At 42.5% G+C, this 24,065-nt stretch overlaps 1 protein-coding gene and 1 pseudogene across 3 annotated transcripts; both read left to right on the forward strand.

Moving 5' to 3' along the window:
* Positions 1-5,185: 5,185 nt before the first annotated feature.
* Positions 5,186-10,777, forward strand: LOC148107770 (uncharacterized). Of its 3 annotated transcripts, none has more exons than XM_087855632.1 (4): positions 5,186-5,469; positions 5,685-5,812; positions 8,949-10,062; positions 10,688-10,762. In XM_087855632.1, the coding sequence occupies exons 2-3, from the start codon at positions 5,734-5,736 to the stop codon at positions 10,019-10,021; spliced, it is 1,152 nt and encodes a 383-aa protein (XP_087711758.1). In that variant the 5' UTR covers positions 5,186-5,469; positions 5,685-5,733; the 3' UTR covers positions 10,022-10,062; positions 10,688-10,762. The 3 variants fall into 3 exon arrangements, with proteins under 3 accessions (XP_087711758.1, XP_087711759.1, XP_087711757.1); XM_087855633.1 differs by having other exon boundaries at positions 5,186-5,297; XM_087855631.1 differs by lacking the exon at positions 5,186-5,469 and having other exon boundaries at positions 5,725-5,812; positions 10,688-10,777.
* Positions 10,778-14,252: 3,475 nt separating this feature from the next.
* Positions 14,253-15,087, forward strand: LOC148107771 (ATP synthase F(0) complex subunit C2, mitochondrial pseudogene; annotated as a pseudogene).
* Positions 15,088-24,065: the final 8,978 nt, after the last annotated feature.

Consider the following 24,065-nt stretch of genomic DNA (forward strand, 5'->3'; position numbering starts at 1 on the left):
ATTCCTGGTTTTATTTATTCCGTTTATAGTGCTTGTTTGTGAACTAAACAACCCTTAAAATTTTCTACAGTAAAACTCCAAAAACCATTTTATCCAAATCGTGTCAGATTCAGGGAGAGAACCACAGCTCCGTTATTGAAACTTTTCTTCAGAAACATGAGGTGGAGTGTGCCTGGCTGCCTCAGTCCAAAGAGCGTGTGACTCTTGATCTGGGGGGTGAGTTTGAGCCCCACATTGGGTACAGGGATTACTTAAATAAATGAAGAAATGAATAAATAAACAAAAAAATGAACAACCGAAGTTAAACAAAAAGTGGGAGGTGGATAGTCTGAAATATCTGTTTGGAAAGCTGTGGGGATTTGTATAGGAAGAGTAGGAAGTTTAACAAACCACAAATCGCTTGTCTTTTTTTCTTTTTTCTTTTTTTACTATAGTTGATCACCATGTGTCGTTGGACAATTCTGAGCATCAGTCTCCTTACCACATTAAATGGGGAACATTTCACGGAACTTTTGTGGTTTTTACAAGGCCTTAAGGAGAGAGCAGGGCCTTGCACATAGTAGCTGCTTAATATATGCTAGTTTCTTTTCTTTACTATTTTCCAGCTTATCTTATATTCATTGTTAAGTAATTCAGGTACGCTTTACAACCAGAATAAGAGATAGATGCTTAGGGTTTTGAAATTGGACCACCTGAGTCCCACTAATCCTTCCCTGTGGGACCTGGGACACGTCTTACTGTTATTTTAAAATGAGAACAGAAATAGTACATATGACATTTTGGTAGGAATTGAATGAGGTAAGCTTATACAGTCCTTTGGACCATGCACGCCCCACGTAAATCCTTAATACAGATTGCCATTTGAAACATCAAAGAAAATGAAAGGGTGAAATAGATATTTGTATTAAGCTGTAACACATCCATAGGAATTCACCTAAAGGGCCCATCAATATAAGAGTGCAGAATTTAACAAAAGGCAGTAGTAAAACCAGACGTGGAACTGGTCCGTGTTGATCATCACTGTTGCATAGCTATTGCTGGACTTTAAAGATACCATAATGTGCACATGGTCACTGATCTCAAAAGCTACTTGGGTCACCCCTGCAGTTGCCCCACTATCCTACCAACAGCAGCCCGCCTCAGCCAGTACTACACTGCTCTCAACACACGTCTTGACACTGACTATCCTCTTTAATAATTTCTGCCCTTACCTTGTATAAAAGACAGAAATAAAAGGACAGGTAGCTGTGTAGGGACCAAGGACAGGCCACCCCAAGGTGAAAATCCTTAGCATGAAGATGATTTTTGAGTTAGAAAGCAACCAAAACTCAGCCGATTCAGGGATAGCTCTTCACCTCTCCCTCAACGGTAAAGAGAAATTGTATTTCTCCAGGAAGAGAATCAAAGATAACGAAAAAACTAAGTATGGAAGACGCAGAAGAACCTAACAAGTCCTGTTGCATCCGAGTCCTCCCTGTCCCATTGATTCTGAATGAGCCAACATTTGTTTATCAAACGGCTCCTCTTTTTCATCTTCCTGTAAATTGAATTCTGTCCCTTTGAAGTTTCAGATGCCTACTCCGTCTTCTTAGCTCTGAATGACATATATATGTCATTTTGCGTGTCTTCGCAATTCTCATGCCTGTATAGGTTCCCCATATGTAGAAAATAAAATTTTATTTTCTCCTGTTAATCTGTCTCATGTCGATAGAAGACTTTACCTCAATTTTGAGCTTAATCTGTATTTTCTGGTTAAATTCTTCTCTACAGCTTATCTTTTAATTCAGGCAAAGGACCCTTCAGGCAAAGCATCCTGTGATGAGAACAGAAACTAACCCCTCAAGCGATAAGGAATGCTTGATGCCATGAAGACCCTGCAGGATTGACTCCAAGACAATGGTTGACCTGAACATGCTGCCCACATGCACATCTACTGATCTTTGTCCCACATTGGCCTCATAAACCAAGAAGTTGTTTGAGCACTTTGGAAGCAGTCTTTGAGATTTGAGTATGTGTCTTCCCAGTGTCAGCATCACTGAAATGGATTCCTTTCTTGCTTCGTCACTGCTCGATTCCTTGCCTTTGGATTTAATCAGTGACAAGTGTCCTAACCTGATGCGTTGGAACCCCTGGAGGCGGGTGCTCTTGCACCCTTGGGCTTCGGTGACAATGTCAGTTCGAGTCTTAGTTCAGCTAGAAGGATGTTGAAGTGCAGAGGAAACTCTTCCTCCCCCACAGCTGCAATGTTCCCTCCTTGAGGAGAGAGCACTGATTCTGCTCGGCCAATACCACCCCCACCCTCAACACACTGTCTTTGTTGCCTTGGATCACATCTTTGTTTCCACTTTCTCCTTGACTCTCTGCCTCCTCAACCCCTCGCCACCAATCCCCACCGCACACATACTTCTATACTACAGGAGGCTCAGTAGGTGGGAGGTCAACCTCTCTTTCATCCATTGTTAACACCAAAGGGAAGAATTTCTGCCTTCTAAGAAATACCGTGTCATTATCATCATCTTCCTCATCACTAATGTTTATTGGACATTTCTGGTATGCCAGGAGGAGCACTTTCTATGTGTCATCTCCCTCAATTCTCACAAAAACATTGTAAGCGAATTTCTCCTGTTCCACTTTTTGACAGAAAGAATCAGGCTAACCTAATTTACATGGTTAATCAAGACGTTAACCATTTTGCCCAGATTGCACAACTAGTAAGTGATGAAGACAGATTTTGAAAGCACATCTGACCAGAGCACAAATTTAGCCCCTGTATTCTGCTCCTTAGAGCCAAAGGAGTTTCCTTTTTTAGGTATATTCTTCCAGTCAAGCATTTTCCTAGTGCTACAAAACAGGTTGGGTTTCGTGGTTTTTGCTTTTTGTTTCTCACTTTTTGGTTTTATTTTTCCATTGACAATTGATAAAATAGCAGTTTCTATCCTCAGAACCTCTGTGCAGACTCCTAGCATGTGCCAGAAGCATATCTTCAGAGAACATTTTCTTCAGCTCTTTAGGTTCTTTGGGTTTTTTTAAAAAAAGATTTTTCAGAACATTTTTAATTGGGATTGTTATGTTGACATTTGTTTCTCATTCCATCTCATCAACTGTTTAGGTTGTCATGGTCAAGTTCAAAGAGACAATAAATGGAGGAGCCAAGTCCTAAGTTCACAGAAATCACTGGAGCTGACCTTTCACGTTTGTGCAAGAAAGCCAGCTTTTATTTGTTTATTTCTTACTTCCCTACTTCCCTTCCATGGAAGTGAGTTTGTCTTAAACTGCCTTCCAAGGTGCTGGGGATAGTGCCATCCCCCACCAAATGATTCACTGGACCCTCTTTACAAGGTCCAGCTCCCCACTTCCAACATTTTTGCAAAGGGAATTTGATGTCATACATTATCTTCACTTATGAATTCTCTATGAGCTAAATTAATTCTAAATTAGGTATACTACATTATGTGGATCTCTCCCTTGTCGACTCTCGCCCTGGCACTACTTAGTAATTCCTTTGGCTCTCCTGACAAATCGAAACGTTCTTCCTAAATCCTCCGCCCAAAGTAGTTCCTGTGTCATCAAGCAATTACAGTTGCATTTTCTTAACCTTTCGTTAATTGTCATTCACATCCCAGTTAAGGAAGACAGGGTAAGATGTGTTATCATTTGACAATTTAATAATATAGAATACAAGGAGACTAGTGATAACTCCTATAGAGGAAATGTTCTGCTTGAAGCAACCCAACAGAAGCCTGGAGGTTCTTCCTATGTAGCAGCAAGACTCTTATTGTTCTTTAGGAACTATATAAGTGAGAAACTCCACATCTCTCCAGAAGAAAGAGGAGGGTAACTGTAATTTAAAGGTAAGTACCTTCAATCTAATTTAAAGGTAAGTAACAATTCCTCCTCCTCCCCTCCCCTTCATTCTCCCTCTACCTCTTTACCACCTTCTCCTCCTCCTCCTCCTCCTCCTTCTCCTCCCCCTTCTCCTCCTCCTCCTCGTCTTCCTTCTCCTCCTCTTCTTCCTCCTCCTCCTCTTCCTTATGCTACCTGCTGGATTTGAGCAAAGCCCAGCAAAAGGCATAAGATCAAGATTGGTAAGTCTGGTAGGATAACAGGCATGGTAAAGTTCTAACGAGCAGATATTTTAGCAACTACACTGTCTCTCTGTCATTCTTTTTTATTTTAAGATTTTATTCATGTATTTGAGAGAGAGAAAGAGAGAGAGAGGGAGCATGAGTAGGGTCAGGGGTGAGGGAGAGGGAGAAGCAGACTCCCTGCCCAGCACAGAGCCCGACTTGAGGCAAGATCCCAGGAACCTGAGATCATGACCCAAGCCTAAAGCAGACGCTTAACCGACGAGCCACTCAGGTCGAGTGGCCCTCTCAGTCATTATTTTTGCTTTCCTTTTTCCCAGAGCAAACCAGAGAACAAGAAGTGACAGAATTAGATTACTATCTCTGCGCCAATTCCAAAACAGCCACTGACAAGGAATAATTTACTCAGCATATAATCTGTTTAACCATCATTTCACTTTATCTTTGTTCTTTCAGTCTCTTGATCCTCCTATCAATTTTGTGGATTGTCAAGTACTCTAATGCTTTCTAAAGTTTTCCGAAGTTGGTCTCTTTGCATCCCAAGAGTTGTGTCCTATTATTTTGGTCATATGCTATGGAGATTTTAGGGAGCAATTTGTTGTATTTCAGATAGGATTTCTAATAAGTAATTGCAGTAATCAAGACAAGATTTCTTATTGATACACTTGTGGCTTTGGTCAAAAGTCATAAATTTTTGTAATTGTAAATAAGTAATAGCATGACAAGGTTCTTTTAAATGTAATTTTAGGTTAGGAGAGACAAGGAAGTGGCGACTAAATGCCATGCATAAACTTGCACTGGATCATGGCACAGAAAAGGCACAGTGTGCAACGCTTTTGCAAGCAGCTGAAGAGCTCTTTTCCTTTTTGTATCTTCTAGAACTAAACACACAGGACTCCTCTTGTTCTCTATAGGTAAATGCAGTTATCACCCTTAGTCACATTCTAGTCTTTCGAAGCCGAACACCCTAATTCAGTCCATGATCCCTTGCTTGGTATTGTTTCTAACCCACTCATTATTCTGGGCATGTTTCAATGTCACACTCCAGTGAACTCAGGAACTCACATGGATTCTGAGTAACCATAGATTTCTGAGTCTGAAGCTGCTTTGAGCCTCTTCCTGAGGGCTGCTTTCCTTTTTCAAGCATTTTTCAAGCGAGAGAACTTCTATTAGCCTGTCTTGACCCTTTGTTGTTCTTCCATTGCATGGATGGTATTTCTGTTAATTTTGCCTTTTCTGTCATGATGAATCTCTTGGCTCATTCTGTAGGAAAGAGGCCTGAAGTACTTGAGGTTTGGGCAGCGTAACCAATGTTGAATAGGCTAGTGAAACAGAACATCGTTCTCAAGTGAATAGGCTAGTGAAACAGAACCATAGTTTTCAAGTGAGTATTACAAAACGGAATACTTATAACTAATAGTTGAGGAGGATGAACAACTGTTTTAAACAACCCGACTGACTTATGGTTTTCTAATGAAGAGCTTGAGCAGACCTTGAACCCACAGGTCGAGGGAGGCCCAAGTGGCAAATCAGATATCGGTGAGAGGTGTCTATGCATGGGCTTGAAAGGTGATATCGTTCTCTTGGGTATTTATACAGGAGTGTGTCTGAGTTTCCTGCAGCATCAGGAGAGGGAGACAGAGACACCATGACTTCTACCAAGATGCTGCTGCTCTTGCTGTCCATGGCTTTGGTCGCCCTGTGCTCTGCTCAGGGCATCAGTGATGGTAAGCTGGGAGATGGGGGATCACACAAGCCTGAGGTTATGATTCATGGAAAAGGGGAAGGTTGAATTGAGCTTTCTCAGAAACTGAGTACTTTCTCTTCAGAAACTAGGTGAACAAAAGAGGAGAAAACATTACTTTTTATGTTTGATATCATTAATTATTCACGGCAACAACTTACAGTAGTGCTTATTACTCAGAGTTTACACATGAACCATGACTCTGGAAAGGGGAAAGTTGGGACCTCTAAAAGTAAGCTTTTAGGGTCTGGTTGTAGGAGGGCTTTATTAGGAATGAGTTGATGATTTAAGAGTTTAGGAGGCAAGTGTACTGAGGTGCTGGGGAGAGTCTTGGAGAGTCACCACTTGATGCCAGTAGAGACATGAACAGATTGATGTTTGTTTCAGGGAGTTTGGGGCAAGTTCCTGAAATAAATCGTAAATATTTGAAACTTTTGTCTGTCTGGGCAAGAGCTTTGTGGAATAGTGAAGTCACGTTAATCTAGCCAGTAAGCTATGTGGTTTCAGGTCTCCAACTTTCTCTGTTGCAAGAAGTCACTTAATCTCTCTTCTATCTACAGTCATTGCAGCTCTTCATTTCCGTATAGCTGATGCAGAATTGGTAAAACTGTATGAGTCTGTTCCCTCTGCTTCAGCACCACTGATCAGGACTAGGGTTGTAGTTTGGGCAATGTTGCTCCATTGTATCCAAATGATTGAGAGTAGATGCAAGACATGGTGAGGATTACTTAAAATCCTCTTAGGATTCTGGCTTCTCTTAGACACCCCACTCATTTGTAAGTGTTTTTCTCTAATACCTTCTACAACCAATGGCTAATGATTTGGCTGACACAAATCCTCCCATTTGTAAGGGAGTTATCTCTATTGACATTCAACTAATTGGAAGCATAAAGATAATATGTAATTTAAGTCAACTACTATAGTTGTTCAATGGGTAAGCTTACCATTGCACCTTACTCATTTTCAGCGCTAATGCTTAACGCCTTTGGTATTAAAGCCTTGATACCTTGGAAAGGGCAAGTTTTCTCAGAACAGGTAAAATGTGAAGCCAGGATTAGTTGGACAATCTTCAAATGAGAAACACTGAAGTCAGTTTTAATGATGTGGGTGGGAATGTGCATAGAAGGGAGGATGAAGAAAGACCAGAGTCCGTGGGGGAGCTAACGAATTGTAAGTCACACCACCGAAGAAGTGGCAAAATTGAGCAAAGGTCAACCGAAAATTTTGTGGCTTACGGAACACCTTTATAAGTTTAATGAATTTCCCCAGCTCCTAGCTTGTCAAGGACCCTGCAATTTGGGTTATGAAGTATTTCGTATGTCATTTATTTGGCTCTTTCTTTGCTGAAGCCTCTTAAAGGGAAGAGCAGACACCCCAATTATTAGGTGAGTTCTTTCTAACTCAATCAACTTATTTAGACTTTTTTCTAAATGGATTCAAGGAATCGGTGGGTCACAGAAATAACCCAGAATTTCGATGATTTTTTTTTCACTTAAATCACGCGTAAGCTTTAGAATTTCCTTTTTAAACCATGATACTCTGTATAGTTTATCCCTATTAGTTCCCCATCGCAGGAGGAGCACAAAGACCAAAGGGGGGAAAGAAGTTGAGCAGAAGGGAATGCGTTGCTTTGGATTTAAGAGTTGTCTCAGATCTAGACAGTGCGGTCACCGCTTTCCTTCTGAATTTTCCCTGCTTCAGTTACCTGGCCTTGGCTGTCTTTGTAAGGGCAGGCATATCAGAGGATTCCTCAAAGGGTGGTTTGATTATCCACCTGCTCGACCCATCACTGATGCAATAAAATCCTATACTTCACAGAAACCATGGCAGGATCCTTTACTTGGTATCAAGGCTTCAAAAGTAAGTGAAACATGGTTCCTACCTTTAAGGAACACAGGATCTAATGGAAGATTTGACTTGGACATAACAATGATCACTGCCCAAAAGCTGGCAAAGTAAGGGATTACAGAAGCTCCGAACAGGGGAGAAAAGAGGAAGCCTCATACAGGAGATGCCATGTGATCTGGACCCTGCAGAGTGGAGGCATGGGCAACAGCAGAGTGAAATGCAAAGCTAAATCTATGCATATACTGTTTTCACTAATCTAGGAACGCTGAATAATCAGTCAGGATGAAGTGAATCTAGGAACATAGAGCTGGAGATGTGGGTTCATTTCATATTGTGCAGGATGTTATAAATGGCAAAGTGAATTTGTAATTTATTCCGTGGGCAACAGAGAGAGTTTTGAAAAAGCAAGTGACACACCGATTTCGCTGTCGGTCTGACAACAATGAGGAGTAAGGAGCCTGAGAGCACAGACTGTGTCTGTTAAGCTCGGCATCTTTGCATCTGACAAAAGGTGCAATTTAGTATATGGGCATTGCATAAAATATACGACAAAACCGGAAGAGAAGGATTATGAGAGAGAAAGCCAGGAGACGATGAAGAAATGATTGAGAGTGGATGCAAGACATGGTGAGGGATTACTTAAAATCTTTGCAAAGGGGGGAGGGGCTGGCTGATCAGTTGGTAGAGCATGAGACTCTTGATCACAGGGTTGTGAGGTTGAGCCGCACGTGGAGTGTAGAAATTCCTTAAAAACAAAATCTTCAAACCAGAAAGAGAGTTGGTGAGGGCTGGTACTCAAGTATAGCTACCAGAAATTTGCAAAGGGAAACAATAGAAGGTAGGCTTTCTTTACAGCTTCTGTTTGCGACAGACCTCACAACTTGTAGAAGGGGATGGAAGAAAGGGCAGATGGGTGTTCTATGATTTGCTGTACCATTGTGAAGAGTAAGCACAGTGAACTTGTCTGGTGGTTTTTCCCAGATATCACGAGATATCTGGTGATTATAGAAGCCCCTCAAAAGGCAGAGTGGGCAAACAAGACCTTCTAAGCTAAGTACATGCACTGTCACGAGGCCAGGGTCTCTGTGCCCCTTCTCCTCTGGGATTTGATTCTAGGCCCTGGTCACTACCTAACACCACAGAAACCAGCAGTGTATTTCCTCTAACTACACTGATGCTATCGTACATCCCAGACTTGCCTCCTTTCAGTTTGTGGCTAACCTTTTTTTTTTTCTGTTCCTTTCTGAATCTGTGTTGTCTTGCCTAACTAGATGATGAATTATTGGAAGAGAGCCCAGAGGAATTACAAGTCCAACCTCAAGAAGAAAATGGAGATCCAAGAGGCAAACCTGGGGACAAAGGCCATGGTCCACCAAAGAAGCCTCATAACCAGGGTGTCCAGGGAGGTCCCAAAGGCCCACATGGCCCAGGTGGCCCTCAAGGACCAGGTAGCCAAAAAGGACCAGGTGGCCCACAAGGACCAGGTGGCCAAGGTCGTCCAGGCAGCCAGGGTCGTCCAGGTGGCCCACAGGGCCCAGCTGGCCAACAAGGACCAGGTAGCCAACAAGGACCAGGTGGTCAAGGTCGTCCAGGTGGCCCACAAGGACCAGCTGGCCAACAGGTACCAGGTGGCCAAGGTCATCGAGGTGGCCAACAAGGACCCGGTGGCAAAGGTGGTCCAGGTGGCCCACAAGGACCAGCCGGCCAACAAGGACCTGGGGGCCAAGGTGGTCCAGGAGGCCAACAAGGGCCAGGTGGCCCACAAGGACCAGCTGGCCAACAAGGACCAGATGGACAAGGTCGTCCAGGTGGCCAACAAGGACCCGCTAGCCAACAAGGACCCGGTGGCCAAAATGGTTCAGGTGGCCCACAAGGACCAGCTGGCCAACAAGGACCAGGTAGCCAACAAGGACCAGCTGGCCAACAGGGACCAGGGAGTCAACAAGTACCAGGTGGCCAAGGTCGTCCAGGTGGCCCACAAGGACCAGCTGGCCAACAGGGACCAGGTAACCAACAAGCACCAGGTGGCCAAGGTCGTCCAGGTGGCCCACAAGGACCCAGTAGCCAACAAGGACCCGGTGGCCAAGGTGGTCCTGGTGGTCCACAAGGACCAGCTGGCCAACAAGGACCTGGGGGCCAAGGTGGTCCAGGAGGCCAACAAGGACCAGCTGGCCAACAAGAACCAGCTGGCCAACAAGGACCAGGTGGCTCACAAGGACCAGCTGGACAACAAGGACCAGGTGGCCAAGGTCGTCCTGTTGGCCCTGTTGGCCCTGGTGGCCCTGGTGCCCAGAGAGACCAACAGGGAAGAGATGAGCAGCGTGGTCAGCCTGGTGGCCAGTGACAAGGAAAACCAACTAAAGAGGACCTCTGCTGATTCTCTAGGTATTAAGTGTATTCTTATTCCCTGATCTAGTGAATTTCTCCTTTTCAGTGTCCTCATGCTCTCTTCTTTTTTCTGTTCTCTGGTCTCATTTAAGCCTTGGCTTTAATCACTCCTAACCTTCTTGTCCTTGTGGTGATTCTCCTTAATCAGCCTTGCCCATAGAAAAGCCTCCTCCATTATCAGAGCCAGTGTTCCTTCCACCCTGATCTTTTCCTTTCTTTTCTTTTCTTTTCTTTTCTTTTCTTTTCTTTTCTTTTCTTTTCTTTTCTTTTCTTTTCTTTTTTTTTCCTTTCCTTTCCTTTCCTTTCCTTTCCTTTCCTTTCCTTTCCTTTCCTTTCCTTTCCTTTCCTTTCTGTCTTTCTTACATATTTTTTTAAGAATGACTCCCTGTTCTTATATTAGCCTACAGCCTTCCCAATTTGTACATCCCTATGCCTTTCCTCTCCTCTCCTCTCTTCCCTTCTCACTATTCTGTGCTGGCCTCCTCCTCTCACATCTGCTGTTTCTTCTCTCTCTCTTAACATGATGTTTTATAATGTCTTCTACTATCTACTAGTAGAAATACACACAGATCATGTCCAAGCCCAATTAATATTTCTGTCTGAAATTCTTCTCTTCTTTTAGAAATGCATAGAGATCAAGTGGTGACCATGGAGTTTTCAGTGGTGGGAACTTGGCCTTTCCTTTCTCCGACTTCAAATCATCAATAAAGTCATCAGCATTAAAGCCCTGGCTCTTGTTTTCCTTCTAGGGCCATGGTTCCTAGTCGGGGGACAGGAAGGAGAGGTTGGGAGATCCAAAGCCCTGAGTGGACTCCAAATAGTGTGCATTGTGTGGCTTTACATAGCTCAGATTTTCATTATTTTGTGAGGGACTTAACTGCCACCAATATTCCCAAGCAAAAGAAATTTGTATTCTTGAGACCAGTAAGGGAGTGTCCAAGTTCTGATCACCAACATGCACACCCTCTTCTTATCTTAAACACAGAGAACATTACCTTGTGAACTCCTTTGATTTCTGGGAGTCATTCAATGCATGTGTGTTATATTGTGAGGTGAGGGTGTGTGGAAAAGGGAACACTGTGTGCTGTTGGTGGGAATGCAAACTGGTGCAGCCACTAGAAGCAAGCAAGAGTATGGACGTTCCTCAAAGACTAAACACTAGAGCGACAATACAGTGCAATAAGTCTACTTCTGGGTATTCCCCCAAAGAAAAGGAAAACGGTATTTTGAAAAGATATATGCACCCGTTATGTTCACTACAACATTCTTTACCATAGCCAAGATGTGGAGGTAGCCTAAGTATACATGGAATCATGAATGGCTAAAGACCATTGTGGTCTTTAGATGTGATGTGTAGAAACAATGGAACATTAATTGGTGATGAAAAGGAAGGAAATCTTGCCCTGTGTGACAACACAGATGGATCTAGAGAGTATAGTGCTAAGGGAAAGAAGTCAGTCCGAGAAAGGCAATTACCATGTGACTTGATACACCTGTGGGAGCTAAAAGCCAAATGAAATGAGCCAACAACACAAAACAGACACAGAATCATAGATACAGAGAACTTATTATCCAGTGGTGTCGGAAGGCAGGGGATGGGAGGATGTGCAAAATGAGAGAAAAACACAGGTGAAAAGGTACAAACATACATTTAAAGAATCAATAAAATATGGGGATACTAGCTACACTCAAGGAACACAGGAATGCAGCTAGTAATATCTAGCAACGTTCTATCAATAGATGGTAGCTGGCTTTTCCAGGTGATCCTTCAAAATATGTATAAATATTGAATCACTCCGTTGTATACCTGAAGCTCCTATGATAGTGTATGTCAACAGAGCTTCAGTATTTTTCAAAAGAGAAATTTAACAGAAAAGAAATAAAAATGAATAGGGAAAATTAGGACACACGAAGGTACAAAGGGAGAATGCCAAGTGACCATCGGGGCAGAGACTGGGGTGATGTGGCAGAAGCTAAGGAACAACAAAGATTGTCAGCAAGCCAGGAGAAGCTGGGTGAAAGACCTGGAAGAGATTCTTCCCGAGAGCCGTCAGACAGCACCAACACCTTGTCCTTGGACTTCTGGTCTCCGGGTCTGGGAGGACATACACTTCTGTCCTTTAGGCCACTTGCTTTGTAGTACTTTGTTACAGCGACCCTATCCAACTAACCCAGTGAGAAAATCTACTTACCAGAATTTTTCAATGAAGGGAGATACTTGGACTAATGACAAGACACCTGTTCCAAACACCTCGGAAGCTTCTGAGTGGAGAACACCAGAAGGAGGTTGTACAGGGGAGCGCCCTCAGTCGATGGCTCTAGGAGCTGTGCTCCAAATCGACGTTCTTGTTTCTCTGAGAGTCCAAATTGGATAGTACCTGTGGACACTCACGCATGTAAATGCAGGCAGCCCCAAGAGGCTGACTAGAGCATTAGGTGAGGATAAAGAAGAAGGTTCTAGTGGACATGTGTATCAAGAATATAAGAAGCTTGCTCTTAGCTTTAGCATGAATAAATAATTTACAGGTCAGGAGAACAGACACCATGGAAACATGTACAATTCTGATATTCTCACACACCCTGCCAGGTTCAGTTCTGAAATCAGACCTAGAGCTGACGTTCTCTTCAGAAGCCAAATTCATCTCTGCTTGCTGGCATTCTCAGGACCCTCTTAGACTTGGCATACAATTTCTGAAGGGGCGTGACTATCCCATAGATGGAGTTGGGTACATTTCACAAGGCAAAATGTTTTAAGACGTATAAACCCGAGGCTGGAAATATTTGAAAGTGACTTGGGTGAGGACTCAAGAAAGAAGTAACACCTTTCTGTTTACCATCAAGCAGGGGAGGAGGCCCAGCTGTGATCTTTTCCCATTTTCCAACCTTTACTGAAAGCACAGGGGAAAAAAGAAATGTAAAAGGCAAACAGCAGCAGGCCTCCTAATAACACAAGGTACTAAAGATAACTGACAATAACTTACTAGATGATGGGTTGCTCTCATTTCAATCCAAATACTGGGCTACAAAGCTCACAGTCTTGTCTGCAAATCAATACCCTATTGCATAATACAAGACTAGTGAATAGGCAGGGACATTTACAAGTGTCCCATTTAATGGCATGCTTTGTTTTCAGAAAGAGATCCCCAAACTTGGCTTTCCTAGTTAAAAGCTGCATGCCTAGCAGTATTATCTTCAGTTGAGAGCTCTACTCCCCAATTCTTCACCCCTAATATCCTTCAGAAGAACTGTTTCCCAGCCCAGCAGAAAGAACTTCCAGTTTGCTCACATGACAATAAATCGAGGAGGTAGTCCCCACCTAAAACAAAACATTATGTTAAAAATTATACCCCGGTCTGAGGTATTTGCAAAGAAACGATCATGCGACTCCCACTCTCCAAAAATTTCTTGGTTGCCCACAGAATCGATCACAGATTCACTTTGACATTCACAACGTTCTTCATAATCTGGAACTAGCCCACAACTCCAGCTTTATCTTCCTATCTTCTCCTCAATCTCACTGGATCATTCCGTGTTCCTAGACCATTGAAAATATAATGCTACATGCATAGATTGAGCCATGCCTTCCACTCTGCTTTCTTCCTCACTGCTCTGCAGAGTCCAGATCCCATGGCACCTCCTGTAGGACGCCCTCTTTCTCTCCCGTGCTCTGCACTTCCGTAATTCCTTCTTTTGACACTTTTCTGGTAGTGCTCATCATTATGACAAAGCTAAATCTTCCATTAGATCTTACATTCCTTAAGGACAGGAACAAGGTTTCACCATCCTCAGTGCCAAGAATAATGCTATTTAAGGACAGTGGAAAAGACAACACCAACGTTGTTGTTTTGCATACTGTTGACTTTGGGGGCTTAATTATATGATTCTACCTGAACAGAGAAATGGTCCCTAAAGATGAAATTCTTCTGCCATACCAGGCAACACTTTTCTAGCAGTTTGAGAAGAGCCTTTTTTCCCAGTCCCTCTTCAATGCAAGTCACAGAGAGGATTCTACTATCCAGGCAGATTTGAAGGATAGAAGTGGGTATTTGCACGCAACTTTTAATCACGTATTCCAAATTTTACCATACCAAAGTTAAATACCAAATCATCTTATGCTTTCCTAGATCCTTAGAAACTTAGAAATCCTGATTCGATGTGGAGGAGAACGTCCCTCACACACAGTGATGATGGGCCTGAATGAGCCTCACGATGGGTTACCTGTATATAGTTTGTCTTCTGAAACAAAGTTAGATGGTTGGTCCCAAAGGAGGCAGAAGACTACGGTTTCACTAGTGTCTTCCCAGGGAGCCAAGAAGAAGACTGACACCAAACAGGACCATGTACACCTCACTAGGCAAGAACTACTTTTAGCGGAAGCCAAACCTATGTGTATTTCAACCTTGTTGGCACCCTGTTAGTACCTGTCTTTGAGTGGCTGAAGACAAAAGCTTGCTGTTCCGTCTTCTCTGCACTCGGAGCTGCTCTCCTACCCGCATCCCCTGGACCTGTTGGCCTGTGCAAAGTTGATCTGTACGGCCTTCTTGGTCAGAAGCACCTCTCAGCTCTGGGGCAATCGCTTTCTGCAGTGATGCTAACCCCACCAGAGACACTGAGAGATGAGAGCCTCAGCAGCTTGGCAGCCCCATGTCCCCTGACCTCACTGAGTCCCAATCCCAGCTGCTGAACCATGGCCATTTCAAGGGACATTGACATAGTATCCGAGATCGGTGGGCCTAGGTCAGTGCCATGGTGGGGGCAGAGGCTCTTGGTCTACGCTTGGGGATGTGTTTGGGAGCCTCACCACTGGTTATGCCAGGACCCTACCTCTGAAGCAAAGGCTCTTCTCCTACACCGTTTTGGACTTTACGCTTTCAGAGGCCAAGGGGCTCTTTTGCCTTCTTACTGATGGCTTCTCTCATCCTCTGTGCCATGGGAAGGATTGGTCTCTACCTCCCATGCGCCTTTCTTCTGGGTCTCTTCTGCCCCATACATTACTTTTCCTATACCTCCCTTGCAGCCTGAGGAAAGTGGTTGGCTCAGGATTTCACAGAGGGCAGAAAAATAAATACGGTAATAAGAAAATCAAACCTGGCCGATGTCCATTAGATGACAGTTTCTAGTGACCCAAATCTTAAGAAATGTCAGCACTGCATTCTGACAGAGGCTAAGCACATCTATCGCAATTTTATCCTTAGAAGGAGGTAGGTAACCACAGGGGTGTGTGTGGGCCCTCTGGAGTCACTGAAGGGTTTGTCCCACCTACATGTCCACTCTCCCTGGAAGATCACGGTGGCATTGTTGTTGCTCTGGTATTACCGTCCCGTCCTACGTGCTATTGACAAACTCTCAAAATAGCAAATTCTCTCTCTTTCCCCAGCTCACCATTAATCTGTCAACTGAGTGAATTCACTTTGGGGAGGACTGAATTTGGGGAAACGTGTACCATGGAAACCTGACAAGGTCGATCTTCAAAGGGACCCAGCCTCCTCTTCTGTCAATGAAGGGATGTGGCTAAGTGTTGGCAGCTTGAGAAGTAATAGTGTTTTACTATTAGAATAGCTTCTTAGAATTTTTTTTTCTTACCTACTCCAAGAAGCACCTAACTTATGTGTCTCTCTCTCTCAGAATCCTAGGATTACCATTATTCTATTGCTGACTGCAGATTCCTGCAGATCAGTACACGATGAATAGCACTCTGGCTGGCTTTGCTGCTCCATATGCTGATGAGAGTTCAGTGCTACAACAGACCATTCCAATGTACTCACGAATAAAAGGAGCCCGGGTTGCTGGCAGCCTCTCCCATCAGCCAATTGTGGCCTACAGAGGACTTCCCGTCATGGAGTTCTCAGTGTTGCGAGCGTTCCCCTTACCAGAGCATTCCTTGTTGCCTCCATGAAGAAGATATCTTCAGGGATCTCCTGAGGAACATAGATGGTGGTCTCTTGGGTCTTATGTCGTAATCCTTTCTGGCATTACCCTCTCCCAGAACTTTCTGATCCTTTTTATTGCTATGTCAAGGGACTTGCAGGAAGTCTACTTTATATATGAGGCCAGCATTGTGTCCAACTTTCGTGGAGCTCACCCAATGGAATATACGGCAGGATTTATGTGCCCTTGCCAGAATATGAGCCCTAAGTCATTATTTAGGGCCTTCAGCTCGATAACTTCTCCATACCCAGACTGAATATAGAGAACCTTTTGATCCATCACCCTCAAGACCCATTTCCAGCATCTCTTAGCAATATGTGTACGTATTAGCCTGTATTGTTTTGTTTTGTTTCGTTTTTTTGTTTTTTTTTTTAGAATGGAACTTTTATCTACCTTAGTGGGCTGTGTTGAAACTTTGTCCTGAAGTAATGAGGAGTGGTAGGGCATTTCTTGTGGAGAAGCAATATCACCTTCCTTCAAATTAATTGAATGATTTCAGGAGTGGTGAGGGTCTCAGAGCCTGCCCTTGTAGGTTGTAGGGGTTTGCTCTTGGTGGCCCTGTAGGTTCCAGGGAATCTGGAGGTTTCATAGTTTCATGTCCATCCACCTACATATGCCTCTCTCAGCTTTGAGGGTTCCACCCTGTAATGTCAGAGATAAAGATTGTGACATCATTGCTCCAGCTGGTACTACACCTCTCCTATATTATTATGCTCCTCTCCACTGAATTGTTTCAGTTTGCATGCACCCACTGTATCATTCCACTTAAACACAAAACCAACAATAGCACTAAAATTCTGCCTTGCTCCCATGCTCCATTTTCTACTCTTCTTAATAACAAAACTCACGAAAAAATGGTACATTCCCCATGTCTCTGCTTTCTCTTAATCCATTCCCTCCTTAACCTCTCCCACCGAATCTGACTTCTGCCCCTACACCTCACTAACATTGCTCTAGTGGGGTCATCTATTACATCCACGTTGCCAGTTCCAATGGTTATGTCGTTATATCAATTTTACTCTTTTCCTCAGCTGCATTGGAAAGCTGATCTCCCTGTCCACCTAACACAATGACATCTCTTATTTCCATTCCGCTAGACATTTCCTTGCCTTTTTTTTTTTTTACCTTCCTAAGAGCTCCTGCTTGTTTTCTTCTCCTGGGACTTCTTTGTATTTACCCTCTAACGATTTGAATATCTCAGGTTTCAGATCTGCTGTCACTTCTCTAGAACTTTTTTAGATCATCCCATTTATATGTTGCTGACTTCCAAATGTGTACTTGTTATTTCCATCCTTAACGAAAGATTCATCAACTCAATTATTGATTAAACATTTCCACTTGGTTGTTTCATAGATGTCCTAAACATAATATGTTAATAAAAACCAAGGAGTTTTGATTCTTATTCTCCCTTCCCTCATCAACATTTGCCACTCAATCATAAGTAGCAGTGTAGTCTCAATGGCTACAGTACGAAGGTTCCCAAAGGTTTTTGAATCTGCTTCTTCTTCCACTCCTTTCCGGTATCTAATGGAGTAATAGGACCTGCCAGCTTTACCTAGACGATATGTGGAATTCACCCATTGAAAGATGTCCTAACTCTATTACCACCATCCAAATGTGAGCCACTATGATTTCTCTTCAGGACCGCTTACTACACCATAACTTATTGGCTGGACACTTCATTGTGCTCCTCCCCATTGCAACGAATACTGTATCCATTCTTATAACCAAAGTAAACTTAAATCTATATATCAATCAATCAGAAAAATCTTTCCCTTGAGAAGTTAGCAGGGATCTTGTGCTTTCTCTGTGTATTCTCTCTCAGACAGTGGAATGCAAAACTCTTGTCTTTTTAACTCTTTGTAAACATTGTCTAGAGTTGGCTTTAAAATTCCTCTTTCTATTAGTTTCTGAGAAACCTCTGAATTTCCAGTTCCTTTATGAATCTCGTGCTGCTAGCATCACAATATTCAATGGGGTATGGGTCATTCCACGCTATGTTTCTTTAAGATTTATTTCTTTATTTTAGACAGAGACAGAGAGAGAGCACGTTAGCAAGTGCGAGCTGCCGAGGGAGAGAAAGAGGGAGAGAATCTCAAGCAGGCCCCCAGCTGAGCCCACAGCCCCACAAGGTGGCTTGATCCCATGACCCTGAGACCACAGCCTGATCCGAAATCAAGAGTCATAGTCTTAACCACTGAGCCCCCCAGGCACTCCCACAGCATTTTTCTTCAAGCAGGACTCTCTTATTTGTAATAGGGAAGTCTAAGCAACCTTAGACTTCATTCAGATCTTCTGCTTTGAAAGTTGTATGTCTTCATCCCCAACAGGAACCCCAAATCTCTTAACCCTCTATGACCATGTCTGTCACTGTTACTTCCTAGAAGTGCAATTCTTTAGGCCCATGAATCCTATCCCCTAGAGGAGGCTTCTTTCTTGCCCCCAAGTTTACCACAGCTGGAGAATTACTCTTATCTTATGCTTTTAACTTTTTTTTTGAGAAATATTTTGTATACAGTATAGACTATAGATCTTAATTGTAAAGTTTGATAAAATTTTACATACGAATATGCTTGTTTAACTACCTCCCCAGTGAAGCTAAAGGACTTGTCTGTTGAATCTTGAATTAAGCTCTTGGTGGTTTGCAGGAAAGCCAGTGTCCCCAGGTCTAGGTGAGAAACAGTAGATCCCTTTCTGTAAGCTCTCGCCTTTCCCCTACCATGTTTTCTTCTAGCTTCTGACTTTTTCAGGCTTTGAGTAAATTGTACCACCTCAGGAGCAGCCAAAACTATTTCTGTTTCAATTCCTATCCCTAAGAAGTAGACTAGGTTTCTAGTGTTGTTTTTTTTCTTTTCTTTCCTTTTCTTTTCTTTCTTTTCTTTTCTTTTCCTTTCTTTTCTTTTCTTTTCTTTTCTTTTCTTTTCTTTTCTTTTCTTTTCTTTTCTTTTTGTTCCTTTCCTTTTCTTTTTTTTTCCAGATAAGCCTCTATTTTTCTTTTCCCAAGGATATTTAACTTAATTATTTTAATTCCATTTCCATGATGGTTAATGAAGATGAACATCCTTTCTTATGTTCTGGGCATTTGGATTTGTTTTTTTGTGAAGCATCTGTTCAAATCCTTTACCTGTTACTATATGGGGGTTTTCACTTTTCTTACTGATTTAAAAAAATTTTTTTATTATATTATGTTAGTCACCATACAGTACATCCCTGGTTTCTGATGTAAAGTTCGATGATCCATTAGTTGTGTATAACACCCGGTGAACAATGCAATACGTGCCCTCCTTACTACCCATCACCGGTCTACCCCATTCCCCCACCTCCCTCCCCTCTGAGGCCCTCAGTTTGTTTCTCATAGTCCATAGTCTCTCATGCTTCATTCCCCCTTCTGATTAACCCCCCTTTCTTTATCCCTTTCTTCCCCTACCGATCTTCCTAGTTCTTATATTCCATAGATGAGAGAAATCATATGATAATTGTCTTTCTCTGCTTGGCTTATTTCACTTAGCATTATTTCCTCTAGTGCCGTCCATGTTGCATCAAATGTTGAGAATTCATTCTTTCTGATAGCTGAGTAATATTCCATTGTATATATGGACCACAACTTCTTAATCCAGTCAGCTGTTAAAGGGCGTCTCGGTTCCTTCCATGCTTTGGCTATTGTGGACAATGCTGCTATGAACATTGGGGTGCATACGGCCCTTCTTTTCACTACATTTGTATCTTTGGGGTTAATACCCAGGAGTGCAATGGTTGGGTCATAGGGTAGCTCAATTTTTAACTTTTTAAGGGACCTCCACACTGTTTTCCAGAGTGGCTGTACCAACTTGCATTCCCACCAACAATGTAGGAGGGATCCCCTTTCTCCACATCCTCTCCAACAATTGTTGTTTCTTGCCTTGTCTATTTCTGCCATTCTAACTGGCGTAAGGTGGTATCTTAGTGTGGTTTTGATTTGAATTTCCCTGATGGCTAATAAAATGGGCAGAAGATATGAACAGAAACTTTTCCAATGAAGACATACAAATGGCTAACACACACATGAAAAAAAATGTTCAAAATCACTTTTCTTGCTGATTTGAAGGAGTTTTCTCTAACCTCTGGATAGAGGTGCTCCTAAAAGAATTGCATAGCAATTATCTTTACTTTTTGTTTTATGGGTAGGGCTGGTGGCCCTGTCAAGTGATATTTTATGACTTCTAGGTAACATTTCACAATTTTTGTCTGTATACAGTAACCAAAATGTGTATACAATTCCCAAAAGGCTGTAATGGTCACTTAGCCGTTTTGAAATGAGAGACACAGCACAGTTAATCAGCCTTTCTATTCAAGGAAGCACACAGATAGGGCCAAAGACCCCCAAATCATCAATAGTGCTGCTTACTGAAAATTGTCCTAAATATATATGGCACGTAGAAAGAAAACATTCTTGGGCATTAAGACCCAACTTTCCTTCTCATTGTTCTTCCCTAGGGCGTAATCTGAATGTGGAAGAATCAGTAAAACACACTGGGCTTTACTTCTAGTTCTTCATATTGAGATTAAGAATTCTAGAAAAATTGTTCTCTAATATTAGTTTTAACTTCATTGTTTTATGATAAAATGTAGAGTGACAAAGTTGATTTAGAGATTTATGGTTTAAAGGAGAAAACAAAAGAATTACATCTTGTTGGAGAAAACTAGGTTTATTATGTCATAGGTACATTTATTGACATATATCAGAAACAATATTGTTTTATGAACACCACACAAGCGGTAGAAATCCGTTTAGAAAATACGTTTGATTATCCACGTGGATAAAGTGTGCTGTTTTTTCTCAAATATGCACACCACATGGTGCCCTTGGAGGAGGTGCATTTCAGGAGAGGGAACTTTGAGGATTCAGGTTTGAAATGGAAGAGTCCCATCCTCACCAAGGTTCCCATTCCTAAGGCCCCAACACGTTTTTTCTTATTCTTATGTGTTCTTTAGGCTCGGTCTTAGAGACACAGGGTGTTAAGCCAGGCTACTGATTTCCCCCTTCTTCTATTCCTGGTTTTATTTATTCCGTTTATAGTGCTTGGTTGTGAACTAAACAGCCCTTAACTTTTTCTACAATAAAACTCCAAAAATCTCTTTATCCAAATCGTGTCAGATGCAGGGAGAGAACCACAGCTCTGTTATTGAAACTTTTCTTCAGAAACATGAGGTGGAGGGTGCCTGGCTGCCTCAGTCCAAAGAGCGTGTGACTCTTGATCTGGGGTGTGAGTTTGAGCCCCACATTGGGTACAGGGATTACTTAAATAAATGAAGAAATGAATAAATAAACAAATGAATGACGGAACTTAAACAAAAAAGGGGAGGTAGATAGTCTGAAATACCTGTTCGGAAAGCTGTGGGGATTTGTATAGGAAGAGTAGGAAGTTTAACAAACCACAAATCGCTTGTCTTTTTTTCTTTTTTCTTTTTTTACTATAGTTGATCACCATGTGTCGTTGGACAATTCTGAGCTTCAATCTCCTTACCCCATTAAATGGGGAACATTTCACGGAGCTTTTGTGGTTTTTACAAGGCCTTAAGGAGAGAGCAGGGCCTTGCACATAGTAGCTGCTTAATATATGCTAGTTTTCTTTTCTTTACTATTTTCCAGCTTATCTTATATTCATTGTTAAGTAATTCAGGTACCCTTTACAACCAGAGTAAGAGCTAGATGCTTAGGGTTTTGAAATTGGACCGCCTGAGTCCCACTAATCCTTCGCTGTGTGACCTTGGACAGGTCTTACTGTTCTTATTTGAAAATGAGAACAATAATAGTACATATGACATTTTGGTAGGGATTGAATGAGATAAGCTTATACAGTCCTTTGCACCGTGTACGCCCCACGTAAATGCTTAATACCTGTTGCTGTTTGAAACAGCAAAGAAAATGAAAAGGTTGAAATAGATATTTGTATTAAGCTGTAAGACAGCCATAGGAATTCACCTAAAGGGTCCATCAATATAAAAATGCAGAATTTAACAAAGGGCAGTAGTGAAAGCACAATGCGGAATTGGTCCGTGTTGATCATCACTGTTGCTCAGCTACCTGCTGGGCCTACTTTTGTGAGACTTTAATGATACTGTAAAGTGCATATGGTCACTGATCTCGAAAGCTACTTGGGTCACCCCTGCAGTTACCCCACTATCCTACCACCAGCAGCCCACCTCAGCCAGTACTACACTGCTCTCAACACACGCCTTGACACTGACTATCCTGTTTAATAATTTCTGCCCTTACCTTGTATAAAAGACAGAAATAAAAGGACAGGTAGCTGTGTAGGGACCAAGGACAGGCCACCCCAAGGTGAAAATCCTTAGCATGAAGATGATTTTTGTGTTAGAAAGCAACCAAATCTCAGCCAATTCAGGGATAGATCTCCACCTCTCCCTCAACGGTAAAGAGAAATTGTACTTCTCAAGGAAGAGAATCAAAGATAACGACATAACTAAGTATGGAAGACGCAGAAGAAGCTAACAAGTCCTGTTGCATCCGAGTCCTCCCTGTCCCATTGTTTCTGAATGAGTCAACATTTGTTTATCAAACGCCTCCTCTTTTTCATCTTCCTGTAAATTGAATTCTGTCCCTTTGAAGTTTCAGATGCCTACTCCCTCTTCTTAGCTCTGAATGACATATATATGTCATTTTGCGTGTCTTCGCAATTCTCATGCCTCTGTAGGGTCCCCATGTGTAGAAAATAAAACTTTATTTTCTCCTGTTAATCTGTCGCATGTCGATAGAAGACTTTACCTCAATTTTGACCTTAATCTGTACTTTCTGGTTAAATTCTTCTCTACAGCTTATCTTTTAATTCAGGCAAGGGACCCTTCAGGCAAAGCATCCTGTGATGAGAACAAAAACTAACCCCTCAAGCGATAAAGACTGCTTGATGCCATGAAGACCCTGCAGGATTGACTCCAAGACAATGGTTGACTTGACCATTCTGCCCACATGCACATCCACTGATCTTTGTCCCACATTGGCCTCATAAACCAAGAAGTCGTTTGAGCACTTTGAAGGCAGTCTTTGAGATTTGAGTATGTGTCTTCCCAGTGTCAGCATCACTGAAATGGATTCCTTTCTTGCTTTGTCACTGCTCGATTCCCTGCCTTTGGATTTAATCAGTGACAAGTGTCCTAACCTGATGCGTTGGAACCCCTGGAGGCGGGTGCTCTTGCACACTTGGGCTTCAGTGACAATGTCAGTTTGAGTCTTAGTTCAGGTAGAAGGATGTTGAAGTGCAGAGGAAACTGTTCCTCCCCTGCAGCTGCAATGTTCCCTCCTTGAGGAGAGAGCTCTGATTCTGCTCGGCCAACACCACCCCCACCCTCAACACACTGTCTTTATTGCCTTGGCTCACATCTTTGTTTCCACTTTCTCCTTGACTCTCTTACCACCTCAACTCCCTGCCACCCATCCGCACCACACACACACTTCTATACTACGAGAGGCTCAGTAGGTGGGAGGTCAACCTCTCTTTCATCCAGCTGTTAACACCAAAGGAAAGATTTTGTGTGTTCTAAGAAATACCATGTCATTATCATCATCTTCCTCATCACTAAAGTTTATTGGACATTTCTGGTATGCCAGGAGGAGCACTTTCTATGTGTCATCTCCCTCAATTCTCACAAAAACATTGTAAGTGAATTTCTCCTGTTCCACTTTTTGACAGAAAGAATCAGGCTAACCTGATTTACATGGTTAATTGAGACGTTAACCATTTTGCCCAGATTACACAACTAATAAGTGATGAAGACAGATTTTGAAAGCACATCTGACCAGAGCACAAATTTAGCCCCTGTATTCTGCTCCTTAGAGCCATAGGAGTTCCCTTTTTTAGGTATATTCTTCCAGTCAAGCATTTTCCTAATGCTACAAAACAGGTTGGGTTTCGCGGTTTTTGCTTTTTGTTTCTCACTTTTTGGTTTTATTTTTCCATTGACAATTGATAAAATAGCAGTTTCTATCCTCAGAACCTCTGTGTAGACTCCTAGCATGTGCCAGAAGCATATCTTCAGAGAACATTTCCTTCAGCCCTTTAGATTCTTTGGGGTTT

This window comes from Ursus americanus, chromosome 25 (assembly GCF_024610735.1).
Source record: "Ursus americanus isolate L20-20 chromosome 25, mUrsAme1.1.p, whole genome shotgun sequence".
Lineage (NCBI taxonomy): Eukaryota > Metazoa > Chordata > Mammalia > Carnivora > Ursidae > Ursus > Ursus americanus.